This window comes from Dryobates pubescens, chromosome 17 (genome assembly GCF_014839835.1).
Source record: "Dryobates pubescens isolate bDryPub1 chromosome 17, bDryPub1.pri, whole genome shotgun sequence".
Classification (NCBI taxonomy): domain Eukaryota; kingdom Metazoa; phylum Chordata; class Aves; order Piciformes; family Picidae; genus Dryobates; species Dryobates pubescens.
The window spans coordinates 22,322,594-22,337,303 of NC_071628.1; the positions used below are offsets into that span (position 1 = coordinate 22,322,594).

Here is a 14,710-nt window from a genome sequence, read left to right on the forward strand (position 1 = left end):
GTGAGGAGTGGTGGGTAACCTCTGCATCTGAGCATAAATCCATTTTATACACTGTGCAAAATTATCTTACAGTTGGTTCAGAAGGGGAACACAGTTGTAACAGCATGGGATTACAGCACTTCAAAGAGAACCTGTCCCAGCTTCATTCTGTGTTTGCTTTCTCTCTGTTCATTTTTGGGCCTCATTTTGGCTAGAGAACGAGGCTGTTGCTGGAGAGCAGACTGCACTGGGCAGTTCCAGGTGACACAGGGATCACCAGGAAGTGTACAGTAGATAGGGCTCTGGTGCCTACTGCTTCACAATCATCCAAAGCTGAATCTTATTGTGCTAGAGATGTGATTAGCAGAGCTCCATCAGGGGCAGCATAGGCTGTTACACCACACAGGTTTTATGCTGGATTTTGGGTTTTTTGCAGCTCTAGGCTTGATGGTTGAACTGAGTAATTCAGAGAGTGCCTTTTCATCTTGTACACAGGAAGGTAAAACAGGTTCTTCTAACCGGAAAACCACAGCTCTTTAAAAATGTTCTTTCCTTTCTACCTTGGCTTGGTAAATAGAAGTGTGAAAGAACCCCACCTTCCTTCCTGGTAGCTTTCCATTTTAACATCAGTATGATCTACAATATTGTCTTCCTACTTTAAAAAGATATTCTTTCTGAAATTGAGAAGCCTCTGCCAGATGAACTCTCAGGTGAGGCCACTTTCCCACAGTCCTATTCCCCCTTCACCTCTGGTAACTTAGATCCTGATAATATGGTTATAAAACCAACCCAATGCCAGTCTTCTCTGAGGCCACAATTAATATCTCTCTTTTCTCCTGCTGCACATTGTTATTCTACCAACATTTCTTTCCTTATTGACCTGTGGTGGTAACCAAGTGTGAGAAAACAAGTTCAGAAGCGTCTGGTCTCACACAGAGAGGGAGAAGTGGCGTGTTCTCTAACAGGGAGGGAACTAAGTCAGTGACAAGTCCTAGGCCAGGCACATAACAGAGTATTTCACACGAGAACCATGTCTAAAATTGCTTATTGGGGATGTGGGGAAACATCAAAGAATTAATTTTGCCAGGAGGATCTATAAACAGAAAGGCCAAACCACTTAGGGTAGCTGGAAAGATCCCTGCACAGGGATCCAGCTGTGGGATGATGTTGAAGCCACCTGTGGTGAAGAACAGGCATGAGCAGCACCTTTTCTATGATCAGGGGAGTCCAAGCTTCTGTTTGTCTATAAATTTGTTACAGCAAGGTGCAAGACAGCATGAGTAGTCATATCAAACTACTATGGGAGGCTGCACTGTGCATCAGACAGGGAGTAGTGTCAGGAGGGGTGTAGTTCATCTCTCATGAAAGTAGCAACAGAAGTGCTGTGGTGTGCCTGCACCTGTGTTTTGGTTCTGGTGCTTGGATATTCCCACATATGTGTCAGAAGCAGATAAAAGCCCCCAAAGGAGTGGTCTGGTTACAGGGAGCATGGATGCCTTACCCCAGACTTTGCTAAGGCAGTGTGGTGGTTTGAAAGGAAAGGCTCTGCTTTCCCTCCCCCACTGAGAAAGAGACCACGGCTAAACCCAGTCGGAGAAATGAGAGTATATTTTACAAGGAAACAGATTAGATGTAACACAACAAATACAGGTATTTTACAGTATATACAGGAATATACAGCAAATAAACTCCGCCTAGAAACCAGACCCCCCACAGAGGGGGCTTCCCCCTGTGGCCTCTTCACCCCCCTACCTCCCTTCCCCCCCAAAGAGGTAGAAGACGAGAAGAAAGGGAAGTTAGTACAGCAAGCGGAGGCCTATGCACAGGGAGTTAGTTCTTATCTTTTGGCAAGAAGCCCAGAAGCAGATCCAGCCGAAAGGGACAGCGAAGAAAGGAAGACTGAGAGAAAGTTCCCAGCTCCCCCGGGTCCAATCTCTCCTCCCACAATCCTACCAATGAAATTCGTTTAGAATACCAAAATATTTTACAAACATTTAGCCAGTGTGCCCCTTTCTTAAAGGCACAGCGTCAAACGGCCACAGGCAGAGAAGCAAACAGGATGGCATTTCCAAGTACCTTCTTTTCACTGTGAAACTGTGCCCAGAGATCACAAATTAGAAACCTTTGTGACTCAAAAACGACCTATGCCGTTCAAATCAAATGAGAAAACATTCAAAACAAGTTTTATGCCTTGAACATAAAACTGAATTTCCTCACATCTCTTGAAAAGAGTGCAATGCTGCTCAGAAATGCCTGTCCTCATCACCAGAGAGTATCTAGACTGGATTTAACAAGAACTGAGCAGAAGTCTTTCAGAGTATGCACTCAGGTCCATTTTTACAGAGCCCTGAAAAATTCAATGTACAAGTGTATAAAGTATGTGTGGGCTCAGGACATTTGAGTAGAGAGTAACTTGCCATGGGAGGATGTGCCCTTCCAAAATGACTTTTAGCTTCAGTTCAAAAATGCCTGCTTTGTGTGAAGAATACAGAGGATTCTGTGTATTACATGACAAATGCACACTATTTATACAGAGGAAGCAGCAACTGGCATTTCGTCACAGATGCCCTCACCTCACGCTCACTGCAGAGAAGGGCAGAGCAGAGGCAGACTTGAAGAGACTACCCTTTCCCGAGTTCTGAAGAAGATGGTAGTAGAAAAGAGGGAAAGAAGAAAGTGGTAAGAGGGAAAATCATATACATAAGAAGAGACAAGCAAAGCAAATAACAAAAATAGCTGTTGTCAGACTAGGCAGGGTTGAACCAGCTACTGCGAGTTTGCAGCAGTTATTTTACACAAGAACAGAGTTCCCAGAGACTCTTTTTCAGCTGAAACTGTGGATGCACCTGAAAACTGGGCTTTAGTATATTCTGTTTTCATGTTACTCTGCTGAGGAATTGCCCAAAGGTAGTGGATGGAAATTCCCTGTCACCTTGCAGCCTGAAAGGTGTTCCCTCTTAAAGGCACAAGCTCTGCTGGGAGTCATCTCTAGCATATCAAGACACCACTACTGTGTATGCTACCAACACACACTTGCAAACTTGATCTGAGTTTGTAGCTAGCTGAAAATCCCCAGTTTCTGTACATCCTTTCCCATCTCTGCAACACAGAGTGCGAAGAGCGCACCACAGTTTACACTCCATAACATATGGTTCCCTCTCCCCCACTTGGATGCTGGTGTAGCCTGACATTTGCCAGGAATACACATCTGGAGCTTTGTAATAATCTTTTGCATGATTTCTTTTATAATTAGAGAACATGAAATGGTGTTTCCTGTTATTTAAAAGTAAGTAACAGGCCTTTAAACTTAGTACAAGGTGTAGGGATGAAGGCACTTCAAAAATACACTTCAGCCCTGACTTGGGATGGGCGAGCTACACAGCTCATTTGCATGCAGGATCCATCCTGCCACTCTGATTGTTCTGTTCCTCACACTTTGCCCACTCTTCAAGGCCTACCCTGTCCTCTTCTAGCCCTAACCCACTCAGGAGGTACATTTGCAACTAATACTGTCTCATGCTCGCTTGCAATACCTGTTCTCCTTCCAGTGCTTTCTCTAAGACTCCCCAGCTACCTGTATTCCCAGGCACAGCCTGCATGCATCACCATGCTGGCACATCCAGGTGGTGAGCTTGAGGGAAGCTGCCAGCCTTTTCCATGGTTTTGGTGTCATAATGGAGCTGAGTTTTTAACTGGTTGTAAGTGTAACTGTTTGTAAGAACCATAGTAGAGAGTGGACTGCAGCTCACCGGTGCTGAGGTGTGTTGAGGAACCCCACTGTAAGGAAACCAATCTCCTTTTGCAACATGTGTCTGATCTGATATAGCTAGTGTAGTGAAGTGAGCTAAAAATCAACACAGAAAAAGACACTTCTGCACTTAACAGGAAAGGACATTGGTTTATCTCAGGATTCAGTGGGTGCTAAACTGCTTCAGGGTTTTAAATGAGAGAGAGAGAAGAATTCCACTGGAGGCTACTACATAGAAAGCTTCTGCTGGTGTGGCAGACCCTGAACTGCTCAGGCTGGAACATTGTTTAGGAGAAATACATTCATATTCTTGCCCTTTTCTACTCATCCCTTGGCATCTAATGTTGGGGTCAGAATATTAGACCGAAGGGATTTTGGTCTGAGCCCATGTGAGCATTCTTGCATTTAGACTTCTTTCTTTATATTGGAATGAACCTGCCAAGGCCTGTAGGAAGTGCTGAGTTAGATCTGTGTCAGGGGTTGGACAGAGGGTTTCTCCCTTCCCTTCCCTAGAGGAAATCATTTCTACTAGCTGCAGTGCTGGAGGCAGGGGCAAGCAGCCAGAACGCCTGAATTTGCTTGAACCAGGCTGGACTATTGAATGTCTGTGTCGTTTGGCCGGTAGGCAGCACTTACAGGGAACTTCTCTTTCTTGAGCCGGGAGCTGGAATGTTCATTTGCCATGTCCATGGTAACCAATGCCAGCTTCTTTGAGAAACCTCCTCTATACTTCTTTGAAGCTTGTCTGCCTCTCCCATTCTAGTTTAGTCTGCAGCTGTAGGCTGGCGATGGCCAGTTCCAATGCTGGTCTGAAAAACAGTGAGGACCTCACTGAAGTCATCACAGCACTAGAAACTGGTCCTCTACTAGTTCTTAGGTCAAAGTGGTTTCTCTCATTTCTGGTGCTAAGGAGTCTGCAGGTGGAGATGCCATACCTTTTCCCAGGTTGTGATGACACATTTCTGCTGATACTCAGTAGTGAAGTGTCCTAGTACAGACTTGCCTCATGGTTGCCTCTGCCAAGCACAAACAGTGCCAGGCCCTGAGTGGTCAGCTCTCTATCTGAGGAGCTGTAACAATGCTGAGGGAACAAGCACTGCAGAGCATATAGGATTGAAACCTGATGGCTGCTCTCACGTAGATTTTTCTCAAGGCAGTGCAGAGAGGTCCCAGAGTTTCTGTTCCATTTCAGCGAGCCTTCACGGCTATCTTTCTTTGGAGTCAGCAGCATATGTCTTCATCTGTGTCTTTCAGTAACTAGAAATGGGCAGTTGACTCTATTTATACATTTAGCTGAGTTCAGCAGTTTGCTTCAGATGAAGCAAAAGTGGGGGCAGAAAAGAAGAGCCTGAAAAAATGTTGCAATTATTCTTGACTTTGATTCAGCACTAAAAGCTTTTACAATACAGGGGAGGCTTGGAAGCAAGCCGTTTTCTTCAGCCGCAACCACTGCCTGGTGCAGTGTGCTACAGACCTCCCTAGGCTTCTCCCTGCTGCTTATATTTACTCATTGTGTTTGTGTTCTGTGCTTTGTTTTGTGCCAGTCCTGGCTGTGCTGAAGTAACAACTTGGGCAGTACCTCCCCGCTGCTGCCTGATTTCTCCTTTGAGCAGACCCTCCTCTCTCTGAGCACAGGAAGCAATAGAAAAGGGGTTTTTTTGTTTTACCCTTTTTTTTAGCACCCAAGGGTTTGAGGTCAGAATAGCTCGGTAGCTGCCAACAACTGAGTTTCTGGAGGTGGAAAGAAAAGCTGTTCACAGCGGTACTGGGAGGACATAAGCCCACGAGGCTCTGCTGGGCTGTCCACCACATGAAGTGGTGAACACAAATTTTGAACAGAAGTCCTACGAGGAGTGGCTGAGAGACCTCAGGTTGTTCAGCCTGCAGAAGAGGAGGCTGAGGGGAGACCTCATTGCTCTCTACAGTTCCCTGAAAGGAGATTGGAGTGAGGTGGGGGCTGGCCTTTTTCCCAGGTAACAAGTGACAGGATGAGAGAAAATGGACTCAAGTTGCACCACAGAAGGTCTTGATTTGCTATTAGGAAAAATTTCTTCACTGAAAGGGTCATGGGGCACTGGAATAGGCTGCTCAGGGAAGTAGTGGAGTCACCATCCCTGGAGGTGTTTAAAAGACTTTTGGGTGAGGAGCTTAGGGCCATGGTCTAACAGTTGTGTACAGGGTGATGTCAGGTTGTGGTTGGACTTGATGATCTTAAGGGCTTTTCCAGCTAGGCCATTCTAGGATTCTAATTGATGCCATTGTCTCCAGTTGGGCAGGTTTGGCACTGGCTGCAGCGTAGGTTTGCCATGGATACTCTGCCAACAGGCCCCTGCACAGGGACTGCTGCTCATTTCATCTTTGAGATGCTGCTCTCCTCCTCTGCTTTCCATGGCAGCTACAGAGTATTGCTTGGACCTGGTGCAGTGATGGGAGGGGTTCTGCAGCCCGTTTATTTCTTTCAGAAGTTGTGCTAATCAGCACTAATTAGCCTGATAGTTGTTTCTCTTAAGGTCTTCTGGGTATGTTCTGATACTGGAAGTTTTGGGGTAATTATTAGAGATGGATTTTCTAAATTCTTTTATTGATTTTGCTTTTTTTTTTGAAAGGGTGTCAGGTACCTTCCCAATACTGAGAACAACTGGAGTGTGAAATAATTTCCCAGGAGAAGTGACAGAAAGCCTTACTATGTGAGATGTTTAACAGATGACTGAATTTAAGACTAGAGGACAATAATTCTACATTAGCAAGAAAATGAGCAATCCAAAACTGGTAATTTCTGCTCCTCTGCAGTGCATAGAATGGCACAGGAAGTTCTGTAACATGGTCTGCAAAGAAACCTGGAAGCTTCTTGGTTTTTTCCTGGTGATTGTCAAATGCAAGCTTTAGATACAAACACCTGCACAAGGGCTTCGTTGGACTTTGTTTGTGAAATGCTGCTACCCAAAGCTGTATTCAGAGATGTGAACGGCCCCGTTCAGCCTGTCAAGCACCTGTAATAGCACTAGGACTCAGTGTGTCAGGTGATAGCAGGGAGTCCTGTGAAAGAGGAAGCACTTGGAATAATGGACAGGGATAGCTGTAGCGTAGTCCTTTCCAGCTTTCCTTATTATAGGTCTTACTGCTGGACTGACCTTGGGAGCAAACTGCTGTCAGCAATCAATGTCATCTAAACAGAAGCTTCACACCATCTCCAAAACTTTAAGACATTAAAACTAAACTAAACCTTTCCTTTTCCTGAGTTGTTCCCACCCTGGATAGACCCTAGTGTTCTCTGAGTTTAAAAGTGTTTATGCTGGACTAATGCCCTTCACTGCCCATCTGTAACTCCTTAAACAGCCAGTGAATGCTGAAGGGCAGAAAGCAGTGTCCTCTCTCCACCTCAGATATAGTAAGACATTTGCTTTGATAAAAATATCAGTGCAAAGTTGGTCACTACCCAGGCCGGGTGTGGGCTTATGGCAATGCAGTAAATCAGCCCTGCAGCATGCTTTGTTGCTACGTTCAGCCTTCTCTCTGTGCCAAGTGAGAATATTGCTGAATCGAAGTGGAGGGAAGCTTGGATCCATATCCCAACTCTGGGACTTCACTCTGCCTCTAAATCAAGCTTTTATAATCTCTTAAGAAAAGTCAGAGCCATGAATTTTCCACTAAGTCACAGAAGGGCAGCCAAAGCTGTTTCTGAACAGGTTTGCTCTGCCAGCCCTGAACTGCCAGTAAAGAAGTAAAGGTAGAGCCTTTCCTTAATCGTGGAATACTGACCTTAGCCTTTGGTTTGGGAAGAAGACATCCATCCTTAATCTGCTCTTTTGGTTGCAACATAATGTTTCTTCTTCTCCCTTTTCTTTTATTACATCTGTAAATTGAGACACCAGGAAGGTGTCATCTCTGGCAGCCTTTGCTAGGAACCTTGCAGTGCCTTATTGCCTTGTTCAGGGGCAAGGTGGAGCCCTAGGGGAGGAGCAGCTTGCACATAGTCTGAGGTGAGCCTCACTGCTCTCTGTGCAACCAGACGCTTGGGTTAATGTAATGGTTTTGCCACCACCAAACCTCTAGAAAGCACTATGGGTGATTGCCTGGGGCTTCCATGTCATGGTGGTGCAAGGCTTTGAAGTCAAGGTTTCCCATGACGTACGAGCAGGATACCACACGCACACCAAGAGTGATAAATCAATGTGAAAAGGAGACTGCAATTAAGAACCGAGAGATGGGATGGATGAGGTTAGCAGCCCCCAGGGATCAATAGAGCTGGTTTGTGTTTAGATTGAGGTCTCTTTCAAATCTGTCTTCTGTGACCCCAAATCTTCATCCTCTGCCACCTTATTACTGTATTATTACTTGTTACAATAATGACAAAATGTCTCATTATTGCTGCTGCCATCAATAATAGCAGCAGTTTATCAGCAGTGTTTATTAAGTTAAATCCCATGCCAACATGTGTCTTCCCCTCCCAACATAATTTATATGTGATCTAAGATATCAATAGAGGAGAGTGAGAAAAACATATGTCATTTTAGTCTATTTCAGTAGTTCCATTGACCTGTTTCAAATGAAATCCCTTCAAAGAAGTTTGGAGTTTGTACTGCTAAGCAAAGTCTCGTTTTCTGCAGCAGAAGCTATTTTTTGCTGTCTTTGCACTTTGTGTTTGTTCTCAAGCACACGGTGTGTGTCTTTTGGTATCTTTGTTGTTGCTTTTGTCGCAGTCTCTCAGTGTCCACTGGCTTTCCAGAACTGCCAAGTCACCATCCTAACCATTTAACAATCTTTTTCCTTTCTTTCCCCCATCACTTAATCTGCTTTCAGAAGCAAAAACTAAATGCCATTAGGAATCCCGAAATAAAAAAGCTGGGGGCAGGAGTTGATCTGCTGGAGGGTAGAGAGGCTTTGCAGAGGGACCTCAACAGGCTGGACAGATGGGCAGAGTCCAACGGCATGAGATTTAATGCATCCAAGTGCCGGGTTCTGCACATTGGCCACAGCAACCCCATGCAGTGCTACAGGCTGGGGTCAGAGTGGCTGGAGAGCAGTCAGGTGGAAAGGGACCTGGGGGTGCTGGTTGATGGTAGGGTGAACATGAGCCTGCAGTGTGCCCAGGCAGCCAGGAGGGCCAATGGCATCCTGGCCTGCATCAGGAATAGTGTGGCCAGCAGGAGCAGGGAGGTCATTCTGCCCCTGTACACTGCACTGGTTAGGCTGCACCTCGAGTCCTCTGTCCAGTTCTGGGCCCCTCAGTTTAGGAAGGAGGTTGACTTGCTGGAACGAGTCCAGAGAAGAGCAACAAAGTTGGTGAGGGGCTTGGAGCACAGCCCTGTGAGGAGAGATTGAGGGAGCTGGGGTTGCTTAGTCTGGAGAGGAGGAGACTCAGGGGTGACCTTATTGCTCTCTACAACTACCTGAAGGGAGGCTGTAGTGAGGCGGAGGTTGGTCTCTTCTCCCAGACAACCAGTACCAGAACAAGAGGACACAGTCTCAGGCTGCGTCAGGGGAGGTTTAGGCTGGATGTTAGGAGGAAGTTTTACACCGAGAGAGTGATTGCCCACTGGAATGGGCTGCCTGAGGAGGTGGTGGGGTCGCCGTCGCTGGGGGTGTTCAGGGCGAGGCTTGACAGGATGCTTGGTTGCATGGTTTAGTTGATTAGGTGGTGTTGGATGATAGGTTGGACACGATGATCTCAAAGGTCTCTTCCAACCTGGTTTATTCTATTCTATTCTATTCTATTCTATTCTATTCTATTCTATTCTATTCTATTCTATTCTATTCTATTCTATTCTAAAAACATTTCTCAGAAAAGACCTCTTCCCTGAGATTTTGAGACTCCTGCTTTGAAGGACTTTGGCATTTCCCTGATTTTTCTATACCTTGTAAAGTGCTGTGTAACACACTGAAGTCAGCATCTTATCGCTCTAATCATAGGCAGAACACCTCAGTTAGATAGTGCTTCCAAACTCTTTCATTTGTACTGATAATACCAGAATCCCTTACTTGATTTCTGTTTGTCCTCCTGCTTTCCGGGCAATCTGAATCAGCTCTTTCCCGTATCTCTCTTCTGCTTGTGCTCTGTTAAAAGAAAAACTTACTCAATTTCCCTTAACAGTACCAGGACCACAGTTACATGAATCAAGTAATTGCATCCAATGAGCAAAACACAAGAAACACAGTGTTTTTTTTTCACTTTCCCTATCTACTCAATCCTAGTGCCATTAGTTACCTCCAATGTATTTTGAGTGAGCTGTTTCTAGAAGAAATGAGGAAAAACGAAGCCTAGCCCCATGGCTTTGATTCCTGTGGAGTGCTACACACCACTCTGTCCCTGAAGAGCTGGATTCAATTAGAAGTATACAGAACTGTAGTGAGGATGCTCAGAATGGAGTGCTGCTTTTGCAAAAGAAACCTAAAAGATGATGGCTGACTTGATCCATGAAAATGAGGGCTGGGAGCAGAGTGAAGAGTGGGTTTCATTTAAGAGAGCTTGGGAATAAGTGACAGCTGGGAGCAGCAGGAAAAATTCTGCCCACTGAGGTGTTGCTGGAACAGCTGCAGTGAAGGCAAAAGGAGAAGGAACCTTGCTAGTGATAAGGTGGGGCCCTGACAGTTTTAGGGAGGGGATGTCATGATGTGAGATCTCACTTAATGGGGAACTGTAACTAGTGACTCAGGAAAGTGGTTCTGTTTCTATGGTTAATAAAGAAATACACTTACTTCTTTGCTGTTTTCCCCTCCCCCAGCTCTGGAAGAAATTTATCTTCTCTGTTTAAAAAAGAAATAAATATCTGTACCAAGTATGCTATTTGCTTTCTCCTGGGTGCAAGACCAGGGCAGAATTGAGTTTTCAGTCTTTGAGTAGCTGCTAAAATCTATCCAATAATCAAGTCCATAATAAGCAATGAACAGACAGCCTGGTTCTAGGATTAGGGATGTTGGATTTTCTTTAGAGCAAGTCCGGTTCTCAAAAGGGGCTTCAAAGCATTTCAGACAGTTTTGAGCCTGAAACCTGACATCCTGGAGCAATGTACTCTCTGTTCAGGAAAGGAATTTTGATGTGGGTACGAGGCCATGCACCTCTCTGGTTTGCTCTTCTGGATGTCTTCCCACTCAGCCACACTGTGCTTTGTTCCTGCTGTTTGCTGAGCTCCAGTGGTTTGAGGGCCAGTCTTGCAGTTATGCAGCACAGCAACTGTTGGGGCAAGTCTCTGTTTGAGAACATGCCATTACCCTTTTGACTGTTCCTCTGCATCTGGTAGCTGTGAGCACCTGGTGTTGCAGCCATCTGTACCAGAAGCTCTGGCACAGGTTCATAGGTTTGCAACCACCTTTGTCCTGGAGTACAACTGTTTTCTCACTGCTCAACCTCCTAGGCCCTCTGCTGAACCAGACAGGAGTTTTTGTGAGCAAAAGTAGAAAATTGATCAAGGATTAGTGAAGCCAGGGAAGCTGGTTTCAGGCCATAGGGCAACTGCTAGAGGAGTCCTTGTTGAAATTCTGGCAAGAAGCCCATGGTATGGGCAGCTTCTAAGAACAGAAATTCATCCCATGCTTTGATCTCCTCCTAGGTTATTCCCATAAATGCCATGAGGACGAGCTGCAACAAACATCTTCCAGAAATAAACTGGAAATTATACCTTCTTGCTGCAGCTCAGTGCCTGTTAGCTCTTCTCTTCCTCTGCCATGCTTGTGCCCACGGGCATGCACAGGTATGCACGCTCACGGGAATGTATTGGGGCTGAGCAAAAGTGCGTGGAAACGCTTGCTCTTTTAGCTTTCAGATCTGCAGAATGACTGTACATGTATTTATTGTATTTCACTGTGGAAAGTCCTTTGTGTTTCTACCACAAACCAGGCAGAACCTTATCCTGCAACTTGCAAGAACCTCTGTAACGTCTCGGAAAGAAACTGAGGCGTGCGTAGCGTTAGAGACGTGCTGCAGTGCAGAGCCTGCCCAAAGCCTGCAATGTAATTCTGATCTCTCTAAGTTATGACTCACAAAGGAGCTATTTTAAACAGTTGAAGTTAAGCTACCGTCAGACAGATGTAACTTCAGGATGGTGTGACATGCAGCAATAAAACATGCCTCCACTGGTGGTCAAGAAAAGCAATTCAAATATCTTCACATGTTGATGGGGGACTCTTCACACTGTGAAATATTCAACTTGCAATTGGATGGCTCATATGCCCTTGAAAGTCCCAGTGCTTGGAGACTAGCCTTCAGAGAACCAACCTAAGACTAGAAAACTAGATGGGGACAGCGTGGGAAGAAAAAGCAGGTTGTGACTGAGGAAGGCAGAGCGGCATTCATAAGGAAGCAGTTCCCATGGGTTAACTGCTGAATATATGATCCTTGTTGTGTGGCCTTTCCTGCAGGTTATGCTTGAGCATGTATGTGCCTCATGCTACATGTGGAAACTGTTGAAATCTAGCCACTTAAAAACAACCAAATTTCAGATACACTTTTCTAAGTCAGAAGTAGAAAAATGAAAGGCAAATGAGTCAGAGCAGCTGTGTAATATGCGTTTCCTCACACAAAAAGTATCAGCTGTCCACAGCTGCTGTTGAGTGGCACCTAAGAAGCATGGAATGGGTGGACATAGCCTACAACGCTGTTATTCAAAGTCTGATAGGGCTGGCAAGTTATATGGGTCGTCAGGGTGTCTGGGAAGGGCTTTTAGTAGCATCTTATGTAGGTTTTATTGGTTTGAAAATGGCCCACTTTCGGTAGTTACAGGAACCTGAAACAGTGCCTGTGGCCACAGCATGCTCAAAGAGAGAGAAGAATGGGCGAGTAACTTGCTTTATGTAGAAGGGGAAACTCAGTAACTGCTGCTAGTGGTGGATGGATGTGATTCTGGACCAGGAATGTTCTGGGAGCTCTGTATTCAGCCTTCTCAAATCTTTGACATTTCTGTTTGTTACCTACCTTCACAAACCTCATCAAATTGCTAGGATTCAAATCACTTAGGCTTTCACGTGTAAACTACTGTCACTACCAAATCTGCAAACAGCCTACTATTCATTTCCAGATGCCAAACAGGAGAGAAAACGGAGGCTGTTCATACTTTTTTCACTCTTAATTTTCTTACCTCTGCTTGAGCAAATCCTCCACATCTTTGCACATCTTCTTCCCGTCCAACAGCCGCTGTACGAGCACCTCATAGCCAGTGTGGAAAGTGAACTCCTTGCACTGAAACCAGAAAGAGATAGAATTGGGATGACTTAGGTGCAGTTTGCAGGTCTGGCATATGCAGCAAATTATCTGTCTGGAAAATCCAAATGGACGCTTAGATTTCCCCAGAGCAATGGCAGCTGCGGCAGGGCTCGGGGCACTGGTACGGCTGAGGGTTCTCCAAGTGAAAAATCTGTTAACAAATAATTTATTAAATCAAGTTTAATTTTTAATACTGAAAAAGTGAAGCAGGTCACAATTTTGCTGTATGGAAAATTGCACTAGCTGTCTTTTTGGGGAGGTCACTTTCAGGATTGAGTGTGGGGATCTGTGCAGAGCAGAGCTGCGTAGCTCGTAAGGATAACAGCTTCTCTTACCATGTTCTCTAAAAAGAATGGTCGGAGTCAGCTCACTGCCACAAGACTCTCAGTATGAAGCAACCTGCTGCCTAGATGCCAGTGGGAAAGTGAAGGAATCTTCTTGTCACATGAACATCAATCCACAGGCAGTGGCTGTGCCACCCAGTCAGTGGTGGAGTGTTTCAATGGCAGGATTCATAGCACAGGGAGACAGTTTGCCATTAGACAGCACTTGGTTTCTGCTGTCTTCTGGGACTGTAACAGTTCTTCCCACTGTTTGAATTGGTCTGTCTCCAGTGTAAGCTCAACATGACAGGGCTTCATTTAAAGAAAAAAAAAAAAGGCAGAAGATACAGATGTGGAGGGGTTCAGGGTGTAGATTCTGCAGGAATTTGAAAGCCTGTGTGCTTCTGAGATGCTTGACAATGAGTGCTGCTTCCCTTGCTTTTGCCTTCCCCACCCAATCTCCTGTGCAGTGCATGGGATTCTCTTGTGCCTTTGGGTATTTTTGCAGCCTGTCCTGCTCCATGACCTCACATGGCAAATGAAGTGAGCCAAGGCAAACTGGTATTTCCAGCCAACCAGCCACATTAGACAGGTGGAGCTGCGTGGAGTTTACTGCTTCAATCCCAGGGCTCCTCTCTCCTACCAGGGCTCTGCAGTTTGTGTGGCTCAGGGTCATATTCCTCTGCTGTGGTCTAGAACTGCAGATCCCTCCTCCCGCAGCACACAAGTCCATGCACCAGCCTTGTCCCTGTCCACTTGATGCATCAGAGCACAGCCCTGTCCATTGTAAACAAACATATCTGAGTAAGGAGAAGAATAACAATTAGGTTTGCACTTTCCTCTTTTTCCCAGCTTCCAGATCATGCTGCAGCAATGGTAAATCAGAGTCCTATCAAAGTCAGTGCTGCTGAGGCGATGCTGGTAGCTCAGAAAAGGGGATAAAGCTGTGATGCTCTCTGAGTGGGAATTTCTTTGTTCGACTCCTGGTCCTCCCACTGACTCATGGCAAGATTGAGACAGAATCACAACAAGCCATTTTTCTTTTGAGAGCCTCAGTTAACTAGTATGTAATGATAACATTGTTGTAAATGCAGTGGTGAATGTTATCTGAGCTTTATGTTGTAGTGTTATGGGAAAACCATGGACTGTGTGGCCATAAAGAGAATGACTATGTGCCTCCCCTCGAGCAGTTTATGTACAGCACAATTGCTTACATACAGAGTGAATATCATGTATGCATCTATGCACTGCCCCCTAAGCACTAATCCTTTAATCTGTGTTATTTCTTTGCTTTTCATCATGACTGGAAAGAAGACAACTGTTTGAGTTCTGGGACCTGAGGAGGATCCTCTGGCAAGAAATTGCTGGACCCTTGAGCTTGCAGCTTTGCTTCCTTATTGCTGGGCCTGGAGAGGAATAAGGCAAGCTCTGGAGATGAATGGTGGTGGCTGATGGCTGCCTCAC

The 14,710-nt window shown here is 45.4% G+C and overlaps 1 protein-coding gene across 1 annotated transcript in view; it reads right to left on the reverse strand.

The window, feature by feature from the left end:
• The window catches only part of PSTPIP1 (proline-serine-threonine phosphatase interacting protein 1), a 55,291-nt gene that overhangs the window by 25,059 nt on the left and 15,522 nt on the right, over window positions 1-14,710 (reverse strand). Inside the window, exons 2-3 of the mRNA XM_054168961.1 lie at window positions 12,799-12,899; window positions 9,707-9,781 (exon numbers count right to left, since the gene is read on the reverse strand). Of these exons, the coding sequence (XP_054024936.1) occupies window positions 9,707-9,781; window positions 12,799-12,899 (176 nt within the window). The remainder of the gene's footprint in view (window positions 1-9,706; window positions 9,782-12,798; window positions 12,900-14,710) is intronic.